Raw genomic sequence first — 23140 nt, 5'->3', positions numbered from 1 at the left:
GGACGTGGCCGATCGATGGCGTCATGTGTGTTTTAGAAGCGTCTCACCAGTGCAGAAATGGTGTTCCGGTAGCTGTGGAAATATGGACATGTCGTTGAGACATTCCTCCACGGACCATCCCAGTCGTCTCATGACGTTGCGCAGGCGCTAGTCTTGGCAAGCCATGCGTTTCAATAGCCGTTTGATTTTTTGAAAGATCGCAAGGGCAGGGTGACAGTAATGTGTGGCATTCATTTGCCCTGTTTCTCTTTCCCGGAATGCACGTGCAACAACGTTTTGCACGTCTCAAGGACGAAACCACTGACGTCACAGGGCGTGGCATGTGCATGCATGTTGGATACATGTCACTAATCTCTGAGTTTAAACCATTATGTGTCTACACAGGTTTGATAAATTTAGATTTTAAGTTTTGTATGCACAGTTTATTATGGGCAGAGTAACTAAAGCGCTGTGCAAAGATAATTTTCAGTTAGAATTGGACTCGTGGTTTTGCCATTTGAACATTGCCCTGAATAGATAAACAATTAGGTAGTTTGAAAGTATATCTTTATGTGGACAACACGTGCACCTGCTTGACACCAGTTTAACGTAAATCAAAAGGCTACGTCAAAACACGAAATGGCTCTTCTTAACTGTAAAATTACTGAGTGAGTTTAGTTTTACGCCGCACTCAGTAATATTCCAGGTATATGGCGTCGGTTTGTAAATGATCGAGTCATACTCCACCATAACCAATACAACGCGCTTTATGGATAACGAATTCCTTCAGCTTCATCTAATTCTTGCTCCTTCATCAGGTATCAGGCGATACTGTGATTTAATATACTTTATCCTCTAAAAACTGTATGATTTTCACAACAAAACAATGTCACAGGCAATATCTCTCATTTTTAACATAGATTGTCGTGTATCTTATGACATGGCATCGGTGACAACACCTATGTCCTATCCAATATGAAAAGTGCAAAGAATGTAGGGACAAATACTGACATTGTCCAAATATTCATTCATGAGAAGACACAGATTTCGGCGTGATCACGATAAGGCAGTCACAATGCGCACACCCAAGACACTGACGTGAGAATAGTTGGGCTATACTATGGGCCAGTGTGGATTTAAATCTGTGATTGGAGTATCATGGCCTACAAATCTGGTCTGGGTTTATGGGATCGAGGCATTGTGGAACGGTTAAACAGTATATAAGCTTGACCCTTAACGTTTACCCTTTCACTCACAGGAAACAAACCGACAATGAAGTTTGCTGTCCTTCTAGTGTTCGCTGCTCTTCTGACTGCCTCAAGTATGTAATTCCGATATTATTTTATTACCGGAAAAGACAGATTTGACTCCCCTAACCGCGGGATCAGAGAGTGTTTCAGTAGCCTCAAATACACTTGCCGTGATGGTCACATAATTACGAGTTATTATGTTAACCGTAAATAAGTTTCTCTTGTGTTTGACGTGTTTCCACTGTCATTGTTTCCGATAAATCAAAAGAAAAGTAATTCGCGAATACTGAAGAAAGGTAATTCGCGAATAGTGAGTGAGTGAGTGAGTATAGTTGTACGCCGTACTCTGTAAATCATCGAGTCTGGACCAGACAATCCAGTGTTCAACAGCTTAAGAATCGATCTGTGCAGTTGGGAACCGATGACATATGTCAGCCAAGTCAGCGAACCTGACCACCCGATCCCGTTCGTCGTCTCATACGACAAGCATAGTCGAATTCGCGAATAGACGGATTATAGGGCATGAAGGGTGAAGTCAGATTCGCAACATAATTAAAACAAGACGGGTTTAACCACCATTATTCATTTTCAGTGTCGTAACTCATTGCTGTAACTGTCGTCATTTTCACGTACACGCGTCAGACATATTGATTATCTCGAACTGTATATTTCCTCATGGATAATCGTAACTAGCCTTGCTCCAGAGACTGTAATGAATGCTGAGCCAAGGGGTGTATAGTCTATCCTTCGAAGAGGCAAGTCTATGTAAGCGGACAGGACCCCATTCAGTTAATTTTTGTATTTTTAGATATTATCATATATATATATATATATATATATATATATATATATATATATATATATATATGTATAAACATTTATGGTTTACCCTAGAGACTTGTACAAGTCTATCCTTCGAAGAGGCAAGTCTATATAAGCGGACAGGGCCCCATTCAGTTAATTTTTGTATTTTAGATATTATAATATAAACATTTATGGTTTACCCTAGAGACTTGTACAAGTCTTAATGTCTAATGTGAGTGCTATACATTATTAGAATATTTCGAGTACACGAAAGCATGACACCAAACATGAAAGCCGCACTGTATTTTCAAATTGGAAATGCAAAGCAGGTCCTCGCGAGACAACACCCCAGAAATCTCGATGACAGACTAAGCTCAGGTATTAGCGTTATGTGACGTTATGTGTTGAACAGACGCAGCGCCTGAGGCTTGCGGCAATGGTTGTGTTGCTGCCGGCTCTAACGGCCACTCCTTCTGTCTCGACCTCTGCACCAACTGTACCGGCAACGTCAACTGCAACCACCACCTGGACGAGTGTGAATGCCACCCCCACCCATAATCTATGAGTAAGGATACAGAAACTTATCATTTCCTGTGTTTGTTGTAATATCAAACACCTAAGTCAAAGAAATCATTTTAATACTCTCTGTGATAATATCCTTTGTGTATTCGAGATTTAACTTTTTAACACTTCTAAATGTATTTCTTTCAACAGGGTATGAAGAGCCAGAGAAGCCAAACATGTAACAGAGTATAATTTCATTATGACATATATGTTACATGTAACAGAGCTCACAAATAAACACTGAAATAAACCCATGTTTCATTTTGTGTTGTACTGAAGATAACTGTTTCTGCTTCTCTCTACATCGAGTGAGTTAAAGATTGAGGACGGTTTTACACCGCACGCAGCAATATTCCAGCCATATGGAGGCTGTCTGGAAATAATCAAGTCTGGGCCCGACAATCTCAGTGATCAACAACATGAGCATCGATCTTCGCTTTTGGGATTCGATGACATGCGTCAACCTCCCGTTCTTACGACAAGTATGGTTTGCTGATGATAATTTCTAACCCGGGTCGGCGGCGGGGTAGCCTAGTGGTTAAAGCGTTCACTTGTCACGCCAAAGACCCGGGTTATTTCCCCCCGTTGCTACAATATATGAAGCTCAGTTTTATGTCCCCGCTGTCATATCGATATTGCTAAAAGCTGTGTAAGAAGACACTCACTCAGTCACTCTAACCCGGATCTTCACAGGGTCTATATGTGAGATAGCACATGTAAGTATTTATCTATAGGGTATATTGGAAAGTTTATTCATGACCAGTAAGGAGCAAATATTTTTTGTGTGTGCTCGTGTAAAGGTCTATTCAACAAGACTATGGTTCTCGTTTCGTTAATGTGAACATTGGACAGTTGCTGAGTGCGGCTTTAGGTAACAACCAAACTAAACAAATCAAAGTTGTTAAATGTTTGGCATATTTCTCTGTGGACATAATGCTATTTCTCAAATAAACCATTTAGCCCTATATCCAAAGTTTTAAACAGTATTCTCTGTGGCGATCTACACGCATATTGTTCTCACTGTGAATTCAATTGATTGATGTTGTATTTTCGTTTTGCAGTTTACAGTGTCGACAAACATTTGTATTTCATCTGACTTGAAACTGACATTGACATGCACGGAAATATTAATTTGTTTAAATCAAACGTCATTATGCCACTCAGTGGGACATTAACCATCCTGTAACTCGAGGCACCTGTAAAGGTTGGGATGGGGGTGGGTGGTGCTGTTAGGGTAGCCTTGTAGGTAAAGCGTTCGCACGTCACGTCGAAAGCCCGGGTTCTATTCCCCACGTGGGTACAATACGTGACGTTCATTTCTGGTGTACCCCGCGGTGATGTTCCTAGGTTTCGTAAAACACACTCACTCTCTGGTAAAAACTGCTAAGTGGTGCGTTACTGAGGCGATCGACACAGACGTACAGGCGTATCTACGCTGTTCAGTAGAGGCACGGTTGGAAGTTTCGATAGAGATTAAACGTTGTCAGTGGTACAAGAATCTGTGTAGAAACGTGGCACTCACTTATTAAAAGGAGCTGCTATTCATAGAGTTTGTTCAATACTATATGTCCCAACTTCTAAAATGCCACTAAAGAAACTTAATTAATCGCCTCACACAACCGTGAACATAGTTATGTCCCCTTGTGTCAGTTTCGAGGAGACGTCCTCTCTCGGGTATATTAAACTTAATTATCCCCTTAGTTTGACTAGAAAGTATTCATAAAAAAACTGACGTTTAGCCGTGGAGATCACCTGTCTAATTACCGGACGGGAATGTATGCAAATGAGCTCTGTGGTTGGCGTGGATTGATTTCACCGCTCTTCAACCATGGTCACTAGAGTAATGGGGATATCTTTCTCGACTATTTACAGGAGTTGACTAAAACAACAACCAGTCTCGCAACCACATCGATTTAATGTGTGAAAACAACGTAATGCCATTCAGAATGTTTGTTTAACTTTTGAATGGCATGTCTTTAGATAAATTCTCAGTAATGTAAACATCTATTGTGCGGTTAAATGAGAGTATTGTGAAACAATCATGCACTGTCACAGTTTTATATCAAGTATATAAATTCCTGTATATCAACGTGTTGCACTAAACCTTTATAACCTTTGGACATTTTTACAAAATTCAGTCGTTTATTCTGTTGACAATAGTAAAGTGAATTTAAAACTCAAAATTACGAATGAAGAGATTCTTCGTGTTTACGAGGAGAGCAAAAAACAGAATATGTAAACTGCAGTTTCCGTCTTTCTTCAGAAGAATGTGCAAAAATAATTTGAGGAAACATGATCCAAACTGTGAATATATTTAGTCCCGTGAAGATCCTTGGTAAAATTGGTCTTCAGTAGCTTGTCATAACAGATGACTTGGTTTGCTGACTTGGATGACACATGTCATCGTATCCCAACTGCCCAGATCGATGTTCATGATGTTGAGTATCTGGTCCAGACTCGGGTATCTGGTTCAGACTCGAGTATCTGGTCCAGACTCGGGTATCTGGTCCAGACTCGACTATTTACAAACCGTCGCTACATAGCAGAAATACTGCTTAGAGGGGCGCTAAACAGCTAGCAAACTAACCTGAACACTCTAAGAGCACCTGTTGGTTGTGTGCGGTTTAAAACAACAAGCAAAGAATAAGGTGAAACAATATCCAGTATCTATAGCTACACATAAAATAATAACTGACATGTTCAGATATGCATTTGTATATAATGACGTGGTAACGAGGTTTGTGCTCGTTTCGCTATTAGACAATGTTTGATTCCTCAGAGCAATGACAGATGGGAATTTTATGTTATCAAGCACATGAAATTATATCTATGTGATACAATATAATACAAATATCTTGTATATGGATACGCTGTATATTCAACACAGAGATCACAGGCAGCAGCTGTGACACTATCTATAAGTGAGTAAGTTTAGTTTTACGCCACTTTTATCAATACTAGTATTCCAACAAAATCAAGGCGGGGGAACACTTAAATGGGCTTCACACATTGCACCCATGTGGGAAATCAAACCTGGGTCTTCGGTTTGAAAGGTGAACGTTTTAAGCACTAACGTACATCACCGTTAGTCTGTCATACAGTCCCTGAAGCAAAGACATCCCAGAAAGCCCACGCAAGTCCAGAAAATCTGGCAAGTCTAGATGTACACAGCTTCTGAAAACGAAATAATCCTTAGGGATCCTTTTCATTATATTTTTTCTTTACTATAAACTTTTATCATGCAAAATATGTTCATTTCAGAGAATAGATGCTAGTCTATCCATCGCTCGAAACTGTCAATCATCGTCAGTGTTTCGTTGAAATCTACGTCCTGTCCATATCACAGCGCAGTATAAATGACCGCATGATCCAAGCATGGCATCTCGTTCATTTCACTCACTATTGTCAAGACACAGTCGTATACATATAAACTTATATAGCACCTATGTATTTCCGAACATCCAGTACACGTAGGGCCAAGTGTCAATAACAATTTGTATCACATCTACCCGGGAACGTTTCTTACGTCAAGATTCAAGAAAACGAGGAATACGTGCAGACCATGATAAACCACTTCTGTTTGGGGTCATCTCGTCTTTACCCTTTTGTGATTTATCTCAACTTGAAATGGTTTCATTTCAGGAGTCCAGTCAGAGCGAAGAAAGTGTGCGGCGCATGAAGCATGCTCATTGCATATGGCCGAGTAACACATTTCAATAGAACATGGCGACCCACTGTAAACGTGCAACTGAACACACTTCACAATCAATAAGATGTCAGTACTTGGTTCAAGGCGATCTAATACAAGTAACCAACATCAATATTTACATATATTACACATATACTTTATATAAATATAAATTAAGCGTTTCTTGAATTTTACCCCGTCTTAGATATATCAAATAAAGAAATGATTTCATTACCTTCTTTGAGGATGAATAAAGCTAATTTTAAATTTAATTTTAAAAGAAAGATTAACAAACTGAGGTATGTGACTGGTGAAACATGACAGAAACTGAGTTCGCCTATTAGTCAAATTATCCATCCTTTAAGGTGACTACACGAACCTTACATGTCACACTAACAACGTCATATAATTACGGCCCCACTTACATTAACATGAGACTCAACTGCCATGACAAAATTAGTGGGATGATCCACAATATTAGTTAAGTGTTAATGTTTTTCTTGGAAATCCGACATCGTTGATCCAGTCAGAAATTAAAACAACATCTCAATCAGCATAAGGCGTGTGGCAGTACAAGACGAGTCACGATCGTCCTCGTTTTGTTTGATTGACGGCTATTGACAACATTAACCCTTCAATCAAGACAATCAATTAAACAATAGGTCACCCAAACACAGCATTATTACGACAACGACCCATCTTGAACGAGTGGACACGTGTTTACATAGGAAAGCTCGTGCTTTGTAGATACTGGTTAGATAATTAATTCGTGGAGTTTTGATTGTGGGTAATGTAATTAGTCGGAGAGCAGGTGGCAAGTGAGTAGGTAAAGTTGTGACAGGCAGTGAGAGTTGGGTGTCATCTGGATTTTCTCAGTGCCTCATTAGAAATGTAGTCAGTATATAACCCCCCGGCTGACGACACAGTCAGCAAGCTTCTCAGCTACAATTTGAGAAATATCAGTCACAGTTTGACAAAGCGATTCACTACAAAATGAAGAGAAAGTTCAGTGACACCACTTTCAGCGAAAACCTGCCTTCGAAGTCCCAGCGAGTCCACTGTCACCACAGTGCCCCCCAGGGAACCACACCGCTACCCCTCGAGGAGAATGCATCGTCTACCCCGAACTACAACACTTCTGTGGATTTACGTCGTGTTATCGACGAGTTTGTGGCCATTTACGAGCGTTTGGACAGTTCTGATGATCCCTTGGTGAAGCCAAACTACTCCTACACTGAACTGGTGTACTTGGCTCTACTCCGATCACCCAACTTCTGTCTGCCGATAAATGAAATCTACAAGTATATCCAGACCAAGTTTCAGTTTTTCAGGCGGAATACCCGCGAGCACTGGCGTAACGCTGTCCGTCATAGTCTGTCCAAGACCAAATGTTTCACCAAGATCGGAGTCCGACGTGGCCCCAACTCCTCCGGCACCTACAACAGATCTATGTTTTTGTGGACCTTCTTCCCCAGCAGCATCGTCAACTTCGCCCGTGGTGACTACCGTTCCAGTGTTGATAAGGAAAGCGGAACCAATACACTCAGGTGGGGATATTACCGTATTAATGCTGGTGAATTTTGGGATCGTGTTTCTGTTTCGCTGGAGACGAAGATGACTTCATTCAAGGGAGCTCTTGCTGCGTCCCCAACTCAAGCCCAGATCTTCGAAGTACAGTTGTGTATCTTGCCTGGAACTGAGTCTCAATACACAGCTCAACGCCCATCAGCTTCTCCCCAGACCCACCCTGCCTACCGCCAGAGCTCATCCGCATGTGTCAGCGTACCCACGTCGTCAAGCAGCCCAGCATCTGTCCAGTCCACTGATGGAGGTCACCGTGTCATGCCAACATCACAGTACCATGAAGCCCGAGCTACCCATAGTCAAGTCACAGCTAGCCATAGTCAAGACAGCCCTACCCTCAGCTATAGTAGCAGCACCAGTCCATTCTATCAAGCCAGCCCTCCATTGCCCTCAACGACCCAAGGGTATAAGTACATCGCCAGCCCTGAGCACGACAGCCCATCGTTCCATCATCAAAACCCGACCCTTGTCCAGTCAACCCCGAACACCTGCCTCCACAAAGTTTCCGGAACAGCGAGCCGTAGCTTGTCTTGGGAGTCTTCAACAGACATTCTGTCCTGTGCTTGGAACGCTGCAAACTCCACACCATGCGAAAACTCCGACAGCGACCTATCCTCCAACTCCGAGTGCCGCGACAGCGGAGTCAGCATTGACACCTCCGGCTCGGACAACAGCTACCTCAACGCATTCATCGACGGTCGGCAGTTTCACTCGCCACCCCAGAACGTCAACATGTTCAGCCCATCGTTCAACCCCCGGCGTTACCAGTCCAGCAAGATGCCCTACACCGTCCACCACGTCGACGCCCACAGCAACCCTCGGGATACTTTCACCGACGTCCAGCTTCTACCAGACGCATCCCTCTCGTCCCTGTTCGATCTGGCTACAAGTCACCAGCAAGATTATTCAGCGTTCGATTTCCTAAACCAGGATACCTCTGCGGTTAAACAGGAATCTGACAGTGGTTACGTATCATCCTTCGGACACGACAGTTACGTGGCGTTGGCACACAGTTTCGTATCCAGCGATACACCTATTTCGTCATCATGCAAATACAGCACTCCGTCCGCCTCTTCCGCCGCCTCTGCGCACAGCTTTCTTCCGGTGTGCGATCTGGCACAGTTTGACTTTCTGCAAGGACTGGATGTTTCAACCCTTGCTTCAATAGACAATCTCGCCAGTTACAGTCAGTGAATTTAGTCTGAAGAAAACCGATGACTGTTATTGATAGATACAAACTCAGTACACATGTGTGATAAACATCGGTAAATTCTTGAAGTGCTCCCATTTGAACCAGTGTTTGTTAAGACATGTAAATTATTGATGCGTTGTACATAGTCATCATGAAGTGCTACTTACTATTATTATTTTGTGTATCATCATGATCATCCATGACCGATAACAATAACAATAAAAAATGTGATCAAATATATTTTTATGTCATATTTATATGATAACGCTTGTGATATTACCTTATGTACAACGTAAGCTGTTATACGACAATCAACATTTACCCACAAGTTACATTCTGAAGACTATACTTTTGTATCAACGGGTGATCTGAGTGTAAATATGTCTACTATGTATATATTGTAAACATTGTGCTATGTATATACTATGCATTGTGAAAATACATTTGATGAATTGAAGTTTATCCTTGTTTCTTTCCTTTTTAGTAGCTCCAGTATCACGTTGATCGAGTTAGAAGGTTGAAAATGAATCTTTATACGAGAAGGTATTACAAACCCATTCTTGAGAATTGCGGTTATTTTGCTACAGAACTGATGCTAACAAATAAATCAGAAGATAAAGATCACAATAACTGGGAGTAACTGAATGTACGGCCTGATAAAGTATTACTCTACGGTGAATCATCGATGGGTACAGCTTGTTCAGTTTGATCTGAGCTGCTCTGCATATGCATTACCCGGTAGGTCATTTGGCACTGCGTTTCATTGAATTTGTTTCATTGAATAGGAGTACAGAGCATGTTAAATGGCAACCTTGTCTCGGCTGTTACGAATGTCACAAATGTTACGACATGTTGACAATCAACTGACAAAGGTGCACCCCTTCACAATAACAGATCCAACCAGTTGTGACTCTGTCACGCAATACATTATCAGTCTCTTGATGAGGTCAGGTTTACTGTAATTTTCTGATCCTAGGGTATGACATGAGACCATGGAATGATGTAACTTTAAACGAATTAGAAATATTGTATCTGAACATGTGACACGGGCAGTGCAGGCTCGAACACCGTAAAAAGATACTGTCAACACAAGAAAGTGGTGCGGGTTGCAGGGTCGACAGCACGCTGACATTGCGATCGATCAGTTCCACATCTGGTACAGAGCTTGACCTTTCCTATCCTATCCTTTCATGTCCTGTCATGAAGATAGGGTTGAAGTAAACCTATGTCAGTATAAAATCTGGTGTTAAGCATGTCATTGTATTAATGTTGTTGGTTAGGAGTTACAGTCGTCCGACCTCTTCTTCCAAGACACAGTATCCCTCAACGGACCAAGCGAGCATCGACTTTGAGCTTATATCATCTTTGACAAGGTAACTGTTAATACGGTTTAATCCCATTTGGCAGGTACGACAATCGCAACATCCTTACAATGACATGTGCGACAGACATGCCAAGTCTTTAAAAAACATTCACACAATATTTTCAGTTAGATTGTTACGTATATAGCATTCTTCGTTTTAAGTCTCCCTAATAGTGAACATTTACAACTGAACATGCAAATTCCCGGGTATAGGACGGGAGAGAAAATGTATTAAACTTTTTCTCGAGAGTTTGAATAAGGAAAGGAACAGTAACCTCAACGACATCAACGACTGTTTAAATACTCGTGTTGTTGTTTGGAGGATTATTTTATAAACTAAATTCAGAAACAGGAATCGGAAAACCAAACATATCAGGTTATTTCAGCGCCTCAGTGCGTCCTTCTATTGGAAATGTCAATGTGCCAGCGTCTGTAAGTGAGACAATGGAAATGTCCTATGCCCTTCGCCTTATAATCAGGCAATATTCCAACAATATTACGGCGAGTTTCACACAGTGTACCCATGTGAGGAACTTGAACCCGGGTCTTCGGTGTGGCGAGAGAACGCTTTAGCCACTAGGCTACCCTGTCGCCCCAGCTTCAGTCAGAACCATGTATGTGGATAAACGACTTTCCATTTTAACTTAAATATTGAGTACCTACCGTGTCCCCACTTCATTTTTATTGAACAACTATGTGCTCATAATGCTCCATCATATGACCTCGATCCTGTATCTGTATGTAATCCAACAACATACTGTGATGCTCCTAATGTCGATCATTCGACTGTGTGGACTCAATTATTTACTGACGAGTGTGAAAGTTGGAATATTGTGGAGTGATACGTTAACATAAATGAACATAAAACGTTCATAGAGTCTGATCCTGTTGATTTTGTGTCATTGAAACTAAGGAGCGATGGGGTAGTTTAGTGGATTCAGTGTTCGCTCGAAGATTCATATTCGACCTCCCACGTGTATACAATACATGAGGCCCATTGCTGGAGCCCCCCACCGTATGGCTATGGTCTGTAAATAATCGAGCCAGACAACCCAGGGACTGACATCATCTACGCAACTGGGATACGATGACATGTGTCAACCAAACCGGAACAACAGGTCTTTGCCAGCAAATGTTGAAGTGATGCTGGTGTACACAAGAGGGCAAGTGTGCTGACAGGCAGGTTTTGAACTCACAGTGGTAGAAATGCTTCCCTCAGGCAGTGAGGCAGACCGTGCCTCCGAACGTTGAATACGTACAGTCAGCAACATTGATGCTGCATCAGTGCGACTTATGAGACCTGGACTAGAGTCAAAATATCAAAGCAGTATGTGAAATACCCACAGGCCCGCTTGCCCGAGCTTGTAAACATCCAGTCGGGTCAGTAAATCTCCACAGTCGCTGGCCGGCTGGTTGGTGAATTTTCATGGGGTAATTTTGTAAATATATCACTATATCCGACTTAAGATATAATACACTTCTAAATCATTCAAGACTATTGCCTTGTGAAAACGTTCATCATATTTGCAGCTTACCTTTGTGTGTGTGCGTGCGTGTGTGTGGGAGTTTTTTGTTTGTTTTGTTTTTTAAATAAATTCTGCATTCACATTTCAGGCCTGTGGATTATTTTGTGTGCAAGTACTTTTCAGGCATAACTAGCCTGACTGGCTAACAAAATGTGGAAACTATTTTGCACAATGCATCAAAGCCCAACCAAGCAAAGAGCCTGTTCAGCCTTTACCCTTTATCGACTCTCACAAGAACAGACTAAAGTGGAACCATTCCTGCCTTATATAGGCGATGGTGACAGTAAAACAGTAAAACGCTAACTAATTTTCGAATAAAATGAGTTTATATAAAAAGAATCATATCAAAGACAATCCAACAACATTCAGAAAGATAATTCAGTCAAACAACACAATGAAATGATGAAAAGAAGAGCACTATGAAGAAATATGTACATTCAGATATTATCTCATTATCAGTCTTAATGTTTTAATCAGCCAAGCGCGGATCGTACAGTATTAACTCAGCGTCAGTATGAACAAGAGGCTTTGAGGTCAGTACGACAAATAACACTGTGTCAAGCGGTCATCGTACAGGTAACCAAGGTAACTCTCACACGATGCATATGGGTCATCTGGATAGAGGTAATTATGGCAGCCGGAAGTGACCGAGTCAAAGGGAGACAATTCGTCGTTTTGTCCACAGGTCACGACACCGCGGCTTATGTAGTCGGCTGCAGACAGAGTAGGATAATACAGGTAATCGTAGGCTTGAGGCGGAGGAGAGGGAACGTTATTGTAACACTCACCAGGATCCACAAGTTCTTCTGTTGTATTGTCACACATGGCGTATTTAGCAGAAACCAATGAAAATGTCTGAGCGTTACGACCGCAGTCGCTCTCTCCGCTGTTGGACAAAAAGGATACCCCGATGTTGAAATCGTTGAACGAACTTCCCCTGCTGTCATCTGTCGGCGATTCACAATATGGGACTTGCGGATGACGGCCTGGCACTTCCATGGCTGGAGAAAGCTGCACTTCCGGTTCAATGGGAGACAGTAAATCTGATGAAAGTAACACTTGACCGACATTCACTGGTGTCACTAACGTGGCTTCGTCCCGTATGATGTCACTTCCGGCCGAAGCAGACGCCTGCTGTTGGGCATAAGACACTGGATCTGAGGCCATTCCTAAACGGACTTGAAAGTTCTCTATTTTCACCTGCAGGGATTCGACAACTTTGTCCCAGTACGCTTCAGTGTTGTCTTCATGGAATGCCCTCAACAACATGTCCTCCGACCGGTTTTTATCAGCCTTGTGCGTCCGATAGTCTCCTCGTACAAACGAAATTAGGCTCTGGGGATGAATACTCCACAAAAACGTGGGTCGGAAACTGGTTGCCGACGTCTTCTTTCCAACGTTTATTTTCATGAAACATTTGGTCTTGGACAGGCTGTGTCTGACAGCATTACGCCAATGGGCCTTTGTGTCGTTACGGAAGTACGGAAACTTCCGCTGGATATGCTTGTATATCTCAGGGGCGGTTAGACAAAAATTTGGAGCGTCCAGAACAGCAAGGAATATCATCTCGGTGTAAGAGTAATTAGGTTTTTCGTCTGGCAGAGCTTTACCACCAAGCTTCTCATAAACTGCCAGGAACTTTGTCATTACATTCCGTAGATCCATAGATGTGTCACCACACAGCTGTGTGCTTAAATCCAATCGTGCTGTTTTATTACGCGATGACTCCATTTCACATCCAATCTGTTCTGTTTCTTCAAATTTTCTCTTCATTATGTTCCGACTGAAAGTTTACCTTCAACCTTCGGCGTCCGTATAGCGACTGAGGTACGACAATGGACACAGGGCTAGGGGATAACAATACAAGTCGAATCAGACTTACGTATTGGTGCTGCGCGAGAAGTCACTGATTTTAATTGTCAGTAGGTTAACTTGAGCGAGACAATGTAAGCCAGGCTTGGCATGCAAGGACACGGCATCGTTAGGTTTCGTGCAAGGTGTGCATACGTGTAAAACCGCCCTCGACTTGAAGACCTGTTGAATCGTTATGTAACATAGTTTACTTGTAAACGTTCCTTTTGGGCGGACAATATATGCGCAAAGAAGACTGTAATATACGGAGTTGTAATATTTCCTAGAACGAAAGAAGCAAAAACACAACAACAACTGGGATATTTGAGTTAGTGAGTGAGGTCGGGGAGGGGGCGCTAGGGCTAGCCCAGTGGTTAAAGGGTTTGATCGTTTGCTGGGCAACCGAGGTCGATTCCCCACACGGGTAAAATGTGTGGCGATGTCCATTTCTGGTGTCCCCCGCCGTTATATAATGTTGTTGATACAATGTTGACGTCAGGTTTTACACCGCTTTTAGCAATATTACAGCAATGTCACGGCGTGGAACACCAAATATTGGTTTCATTGTACCCATGTGGTGATTCGAACCCGGTTTCGGTGTCTTAAGCGAACACAGTAACCCACAAGATGCAGTGCCGCCACGGTGTCGATGGAAAATCCCAGGTGTATCATGTCAGAACACCTTGTTTAACACACAGGCTCAGACACGAAAAATAATTCCATTTTTGTTTTGTTTATCTTAAAATTCTGCAAAATTCCAGCTATGTGTCCCTTTATTGTACTGATTTCATCAAACATTTGTGTAGGTCGATGCTCATGATGTTAATCACTGGATTATCTGCTCCAGACGCTACCATATAGCTAGAATATTTCCGAGTGTGGCATTAAACAACCAACCAACCAACCAACCAACCAGTTCACCCAAGTTCTGACAAGCATAAATGCGAAGCTTTCAACAGTGTGATTTTAGTTTTACGCTTCACTCAGCAATATTCCAGCTGTATGGCTGTGGTCAGTAAATAATCGGTCTGGTGAGAGTGAGTGAGTATGGTTTTATGTCGCTTTTAGCAATATGCCAGCAATATCACGTCGGGGAATACTAGAATTGGGCCCCACACTTGGTGAGAATCGAACCAGTGACGAGGTAACGCTTTGGCCACTTTGACCCCATCACTTAAAATCTGGTCAATGGATTATCTGTTATATAGGGGCAATGAGGATAGCATAGTGGTTATAGCGTTCGCTCGTCACGCCGAAGGACCGGGGTCGATTCCCTACATGGGTACAAATTATTGAAATGCGTCAAGCCCATCCCGGCCCTACCGCCATATTGCTGAAATATTGACAAAAGCACGGTAAAACCATACTCACTGACTCTATTATTGGCATATTAAACTACACCATAAATAATTCAACGTTATTCTTATAAAGTGTACATCGCATTAAAGTATAGCGAAAGTATCATTTTGTAGGATGAGAAAAACACAAACCAGATGTCAGTTTATTACAAGAGTATGCCCATCTAGCAAATCTGAAACGAGGAACCGTTCCTTCTCAGCTCTTGTCAGTTGCAACCTGTTTTCATAGAAAATGATACATGCTGCTCACGTCAAATCCTCATTCCTTAATCCATAGGATTAGTCTCCTCCACTTGGTCTTGCACAACAGTGACGCGGTCTGTCTTTTATGTCCGCTTCACACAATCCTGTGCACCTCCTTCCTCGACCAATGCAATCACAAGCTTCGTACGATGGTACCTCTGCAGCTTTCTTATGAGATTCATCAATCTCTACTGAGAAGGTGACGCTTTCTAGATTTCAGTAGTTGAAGCCGATAATGATCCATCCGAGTATTTCCTCACAATGGTCTCTTGGCCCTGGCAGCCAATCCAAGTTCTCGAGTAACTGAGTTTGGTATTCGCCCATTTTATCACTATTCCGGTAACACCATGGCGGAGGACACCAGAAATGGGCTTCACACATTGTGTCCATGTGGGGAATCGAACCTTTGTCTTCGGCGTAACGAAAGGAGGCTTTGACCATCAGGCTACCCTACGCGCCGCGCCCCTTCCCGCCTCCCCAGATGGAGATGTTCGAGAGGCTATCAAAAAGTTTTGAGCCTAAAATACTTCTGACATGTGCATGATAAGCATAAGTGTATAATACTGAAGAGTAATTCACATTAATGATTGACATATCGCTGGTTTCCGGTCACGTGACATTTAATCACATGTACCCCAATTGAAACGGCAGAAATGGACTAACTTGACAACAGAGCAGTCATAACGTTGTTGGTCCTCGAGGATCACCCGACGAAGCATACTGAAGAGCGACAGACAGCACTACGGGTACTGAGACCTATGGGGTACTGGCCCCTCGTATACCGTGATAACTGATAATTCCAAGCGCTGATGTTGACGTAAAGTGAAGTAATACTGATGAATGTTTAGCGTGCTTTCATGGCTAGGCGTGCAGCAATGACCCATGCTTGCCGTAAGAGGCGACTAACGGGATCGGGTCGTCAGGCTCGTTGATTTGGTTGACACATGTCATCTTACCCTAGTTGCTTAGATCGATTTTCATGATGGAGGTCACTGGATTGTCTGACCCAGACCTGATTATTTACAGACCGCCATCGTGTGTATAGATGGAATATTGCCGAGTGCGTCATTAGACAATCAACCAATGAAATCTCTCCAGTAGTCAGCGGACGTTCGCATTCCTTGTCACCATTCTGTGAATGGATATCATTCTTCACCTGCGTTACAAGTTTCCTTCTGTTGAATAATATTATCTTCCACCCTATTTACTACGAAAGTGAACTATTTCTATCTCAAAAGAATTCTGTTCTGTATACCATCTATTGGTACACATCCCTTAATCCATCTTTCACACAGAACCCTGACTCCTCCACACATTTGTGTTATTCCGGGACAAGCCGAATAGCTTTAGAAGTTACGGAAAGGGGCGAGTGGTGACAAATGGTCTCAAGGTGTCTCGCAATGGTGAACACCTTTTATGCCGCTTCAAACAATCTTGTCAATCAACTACAGCAATCAAAAGTTTTCTGAGAGCTGTTTGAAAAGCATTTAAGAAGTCGTAAGTAACAGGAATGCTTAAACCGTTTTTCAGTGTAGGCGTTCGGATTGCCGCGTCTCCATGTAGACGGTGAATGAACTGTTTGAGAGGCATTCTAGAAAAATCATACGGTTTAAGAATCTATACCGAAACGTCGCTATTGCACCATAAGGAGTTGATCATCCGTAACACTAAAGTCACTCACTCTTTTTGTGAAAATAAAACATCCTCCACAGGCTGCAGAAAGGCGTTAGGACAATGTAGATAAACATGAAAAAGAAAACCAAACTATAAATGACAGTTCGCGGCACTTCTTCAACTGGATGACGCACGTGGTAAGTGAGTGAGCATGGTTTTCCGCCGCTTTGGAATGTATAATTAATTTAATTTTACCTTTTTTCTATTTTGAACGTTGTTTATTGACAATCTCCCATTTGTAACACTTGTTATTATTCCAGATAAAGACCTGTTACATTTAGAGGTCCGAGCCCAGGTTACCAACGCACCTCTTTATAGCACATGACATATTACAACATTGGTCTGGTCATTGATCATTGATCCAAAGCACCCAACTCCCAACACCCAAATACACACACCCGCCAACCCCGCATCCGGACACCGCGGCAGTCCCCGTAAATGTAACACTTTTCTTGAAGTGATCATATCCAATATTTGTGTAGGGCGATGTTCATGATGTTGATCACTGGGTTTGTCTGGTCCAGACGCTACCATATAGCGGGAATATTTATGAGTGCGGCGTTAAACAACCAACCAACCAATCAATTCGCTCAAGTTCTGACAAGCACGAGTGCAAAGCTTTCAACAACATTACTATTTCTATGTGTCCTATTTCGGTGGCACACAACCTTGTCAGTCAGTAGTCAGTGAGAAATTATAGTAAAATTATAGGAAGTAACGATCTCTAGACGCTGACGTCGAACTTAATGATGTTACTGCTTCAGTCATCATCTGACCTTTTTTCGAACCTCAGAAAACTCGAAGTATCCTTTCAACAACTGGCTTTAGACTGTATATCTAATGAGACTGATGAAGAACAAATACCACTACATGTACAATGATATAGCGGCTTGGGAATAATATTTCATTTTTTTCCAGATTTCATTGTTGAGCCTTAGAGATTGTTTGATTGAGTGAGCTTAGTTTTAAGCAATATTCCAGCTATTATGGCGACGGTCTAAAAGTAATCGAGTCTGGACCAGACAATCCAGTGATTGAGCATCGATCTGCGCAACTGGGAACCGATGACATTAGTGAACTAAGTCAGCCAGCCTGATCACCCGATCCCGTTAGTCGCCTCTTAAGACAAGCATAGTCGCCTTTTGTGGCAAGCATGGGTTGCTGAAGGCCTATTCTCACCTGGACTTTCACAGGTTAGATTGAAGGCAGTTTGAAGGCTTTGTAATCGTAATCAAGGCAATGAGTACATTTGTCAAGGATGAATGAAGGTAATCTGTTAGCTGCTGATTAACGATATGACGATGGCTATGTGGGTGAAGCTAATGCAAAGAGGAGACAGATGTAATCACAATAGTAATAGTCACAGCGATATGGACTTCAGGTACAGCTCCATACATTCAAGAACATGTCAAAATGGCCTCAACGTCATTACTTTGCATGCAACCATAGACAGCAATTCCTGATCGACTCCGTCTCGGCATAGCCTGGACAAGTCGACGAAGTCGCTGTTTCGGAATTTTTCTCCAGTCTTCCTGCAATGCGATGGCCTGTTGTGGAAGTGTCTCAGGTGTGTTTTGATGTTGACGTACACATCGATCGAGTTCATCCCATAGGTGTTCTGTGGGGTTTGGATCTGGTGATCGGCAAGGCCACAGCAAGACGTTGACGTTAAAACTGGCAAGGTAGCGGACTGTGCCGCGTACTGTATATGAGGTAATACTCACAGACTTCAGTCATAGAAACTCGTTCAAAACCTCTAGTGGTCCAAATGTTTCAAGTCTGGCCACCACGTTTTGAAAGTTAGTGACCCAAAACCACCGTTTCATCAGCAACAAAACGACTACTGCACAAATTCCTTTTTGACAACAGTCCACAAGACACCTTCTCCGAAGAACATGTCATCAACATCCTCTTCATGAGGACTATCATAATCATCACACAAACTATGATGCTAACATCACCAGTGCCAAGACTTCAGTATCAAGACTTCTAGCCTGGGCTTGGGCATCTTTGGCACTTGCCAGGGCACACTGGCCCTTCTTATCCATGAGCAGTGGTCTCCTCACTCCACCACTATTCCAGAGGTGAAATGGCAGGCAATGGATCAAAGATATGATTAATACTGGACAATCTTGTAAAATACTAACTGCAATAGAGCTTAGAGAAATTTGATGTTGACCATTTTTCCAGCTATCAAAACTGTAGTGATAAAATGACAATCCATTTTTTCATCCGAATTGACTTTGTGTGTAGTTTAGATATCAATCAACTCATTGGCAGCATAATGCATCCTGATGGTCATCTGAATGGTGAGAGTGTCTTCAGAAAGACGAGACCTGGAGTCAGTTTTGAAAGTCTTCATCATTCTGAAGCCCCTCTCACATTCAGATGATGGCAAATTCAAGTCCACAAGATCCAAGATGTTGCCAATATCTGAGTGAAAATATCTGTTCAGCTTCTCAACAGACATGGTCTGCAAGTTCAAATGTCTGAAATATGTAACTGATTACGATAAGCCAAACAAAGATAAATATATTCTCACCTACCATAACCTTCGCACGTCAGAGAAGCCCATACCAAAGACACTTGGGTCAGGTCAACCCCAGATGACTCAAGCACGTTATTGTAGTGCTTTACTAGTACAAAGATGTCGTCTTCTCCAAAGTCTGTAACATTTCAAATATATTTTAGACAAAATCACTGAAACTGTGTCATGTAAATTACAGTCAACGATGATTTATTGATATTTGCTTTTCTGTTTAGGGAAAGTTGATTTTTTTAAGAATGCTTGAATCTTTATTCATAGTTCTCAATGCATAACCTAGGAATATAATATCTGAAGTTTCAAAGAAACAAGCATGCATTAATTTGAAACAAATCCAAAATCTGAAGAACCAACAATTCTAAGCTCTGGAATGCACACACTTGCAATAGGGTAATGTCTGTTGTTACGGTGAATAAATGCCGTGGCAAAAGGTATAAGAAATACCCAAAGAATCAGCGAAATATACCACAGACATCTAACTGCACAGACACATACTTTGACGTCTTGATTTCATTTTGAATTTTTTGTCCTTCATTTGCAAAGGCTTGAGTAAACGTTCATTCACTTTTGTTATTGATGTATGTTTTCCCAATATCTAGTCATTTGCTCTATCCAGCTTTGCTATCCAAACGAAGTCTGCATATGGCCGATCTGTTTTTGTCATAGCATGCGCTGTACGAAACATCACAGCCAGTTTATCCATCGTAGCTTTGTTTGGAGACTAGGTGAATTATCAGGCTGCTGAGATTTAGTCATAATAGAGATTGACTTTAGACCACTCTTGTTTTTTTTTGCTTACCTTTATGTCCAAGAGTACTTACGGGCATTGATAGGGCCAGTTTGTTTAAACCATGTATAGTTAGTTGTGTTATTTTTCCCCTTGATTCCATAAATTTTCTTGAACCCCTGTTGTCTTCATATCCGAAGAAAAAATAACACAACAGCGTGTTGAATTTATTATACTTATTTAGTAAAAAGTCCAAGAACAATCACAAATAACCATATTCAGAATTGCCATTAAATGATAACATCTTTGTAGATGCAAATATTTATAAAGATAGCACTTAATGGTAACATCTTGGCAGTTGCAAATAAATATAACGGGTGTACACTGTATGGTATAATTCAAAATTGAATGCTTTGTCGGCGTTGAAAATAGTTGAAATTATTTTATAATCAATATAATGTACTTCCCCAATAAGTGATCACAATATTTTTCTGATTTATTTATCATATACTCCTATTACACTTGAATCACTAAATAGTAAAATATGTCCTCAATTCGTATGTTGAAAATGGAAAATGAATTTTAATCTGTCGGTAAACCGTCTGTTTCTTTAACAGAAGGCTCGATCGAAATCTGAAAGTAACCCAATAGATCGTTTGAAACTGAATAATGTGAACGCAAATAAAAGTTATAACAGTATCAATGTCATACTTTACAGTGTACACCCTCTACGAACATATCAATACATTGCAACACATAACCTTATCAGGATTTTGATGAACGAAAGTCACAAATTATTGCATTTTTGTGATTTCACGTTAACATTTCTTCATTGTAACAATTTATTGAAGCAACTGATAAGTGATTAAAACGTTTGGAAAAGCGTAAGAATTGCATAAATTTTATTTGACACGCACAGACAATCCTATTCACCCAGAGCCTTTTTAACTGGTGAAACAATTGTGCATTTCAAAAACCTTGGTCGCCCAAATGCACATTCGGTAACAGAGGCCTGTAGCGTAAATCTTTGATAAGTAATTTGAACTCCAAGCTTGCTTGTGTGGTTCTTTCAGTTCATATATGAGCCGAAATTGGTAACCGACACACTCTCATTTGACTCGATTTCAAATAGTTTGTCCTTGATCCACAGTGTCACATATGGAACACTGTTAGAGTGGCACTTTCTGCCTGCAATAGTATGTGTAACAGATGAGTGTGGAGACATTGACGGGTACTGTGTCTGCTTTGTACAATGACTGGGAGAAAATCCCGGAGTACACGACATGTGGCAAGATGGAAGTGAGGGTCAACTGGCACACTTGTAATGACAATCTGAGGTCAAGCCACCGTGTCCAGTCTATTCCTTTGGGCCAGTACAAACTGATATTAACACAACTCTCTAGTATTATACTGAAACACTTCTTAGAAGAATATATATGTTGTGTTCATATGGCATGTGAGTGTCTAGATACTGCATGGAGAGGCTTATTTTGTAATCGAACAAAGTGCTCCTTTCGAATAAAAAATCCTTAGAGCTGAACTATTGCTCTTAATGGTACTTGGATATACTCAATTCAAAACATGTTCCGTTTCCTTAGCACGACGTTCAGATATAAATAGGCAGTATCTTGGTAATTAGTAAGCATTGTAAATCTTCGTAGGATCTGGAATGACTGGCCGTTTGATGACGTACTAGGAGCTTTTGGATGTGAAGTTCATTCTTTTAATCCACGGTAAGAATAATGTAATATAATCTATATCTAGTGACGCTTTGCCATATCTACATCGCGATGACGTGCATTACTAAAGTTCTCCAACGACATAAATTACGAATAAAAATTATCAATGAATGATTGACTATTGTCTCATCAGCATTCAAAATCCATCCAATCAAAACTGTTTCATTCAAATTAATGTAGCACCAAACAACACACTTTTCTCCTTGGTGGTAAGGGCGATGAAATAGCCTAAAAAACCGTTGACTCGTCACACCAAAGGCCCGGGTTGGATTCCTACATGGGCACACTTTGTGTAGCCAATTTCAGGTATCCCCCCGCCGTGTTAATGCTTGAATTACGCTTTGTTAAAAGCGTAAAACTATACTCACTCACTGCTGGGTTGTAAGCGTTAATTCGTATGGGTCAGTGGTTTTATTTGGTGTGCGGTAATACACATTGGTTTATTTATCCAAACTTCGGATTTAACTTACTCCCGTGTTTTATGTGTAAGTCATTCTTCTTACTTTCTTTTACGTCTTTGAAGATGATTTATTTGGGTGAGAATGCCTGAAAAGTTTCAATTCCATTTAAAACGATTTGTTTGGAACCGGACTAAAGCCCCTCGACAGAAGCAGGATGTCCACTTCCATGACCTGGGCCTTTCGGGGAATGACAGCGACACTTATGTTCCTACTAAGAACATATACGTCAAAACGACAACATGGAAAATCAGACGCCACAAGACCATCATGGAGATGCTTGGACATACAAGTGTACGTACACGTAAATTCCAAAATTGACTGTACTGACAATACTGATCTCGGGAACGATCTGGATGGATAATGTGATTGCCAAGAAGTACGAAATGTAAACAGAAACGAATATGTCTACAGCGGAAGATGTCAATACCGGCATCTGTCCAAACCGGCAAGGTGTCAACACCAGCACAAAAATCTAAGTCCCGTCTGTGGCTTGAACATTTATCATCAGCTCTACAATCCGGCACTATGTCTAAACTGGATTATTTCTTCAGTCCCGATGATTGCCTGGTACATGTATAGTCATGCAATTGGT

General features: G+C 41.5%; 1 protein-coding gene across 1 annotated transcript in view; it reads right to left on the bottom strand.

Annotated features, from left to right (window-relative positions):
* Positions 1-19330: 19330 nt before the first annotated feature.
* Positions 19331-23140, bottom strand: part of LOC137278992 (MFS-type transporter SLC18B1-like) — a 28017-nt gene continuing 24207 nt past the window's right edge. The window contains exon 10 of the mRNA XM_067811481.1: positions 19331-19549. Within this exon, the coding sequence (XP_067667582.1) occupies positions 19331-19549 (219 nt within the window). The remainder of the gene's footprint in view (positions 19550-23140) is intronic.

Source organism: Haliotis asinina, chromosome 3 (assembly GCF_037392515.1).
Source record: "Haliotis asinina isolate JCU_RB_2024 chromosome 3, JCU_Hal_asi_v2, whole genome shotgun sequence".
Lineage (NCBI taxonomy): Eukaryota > Metazoa > Mollusca > Gastropoda > Lepetellida > Haliotidae > Haliotis > Haliotis asinina.
This window is presented reverse-complemented; position numbering and strand designations above follow the sequence as displayed.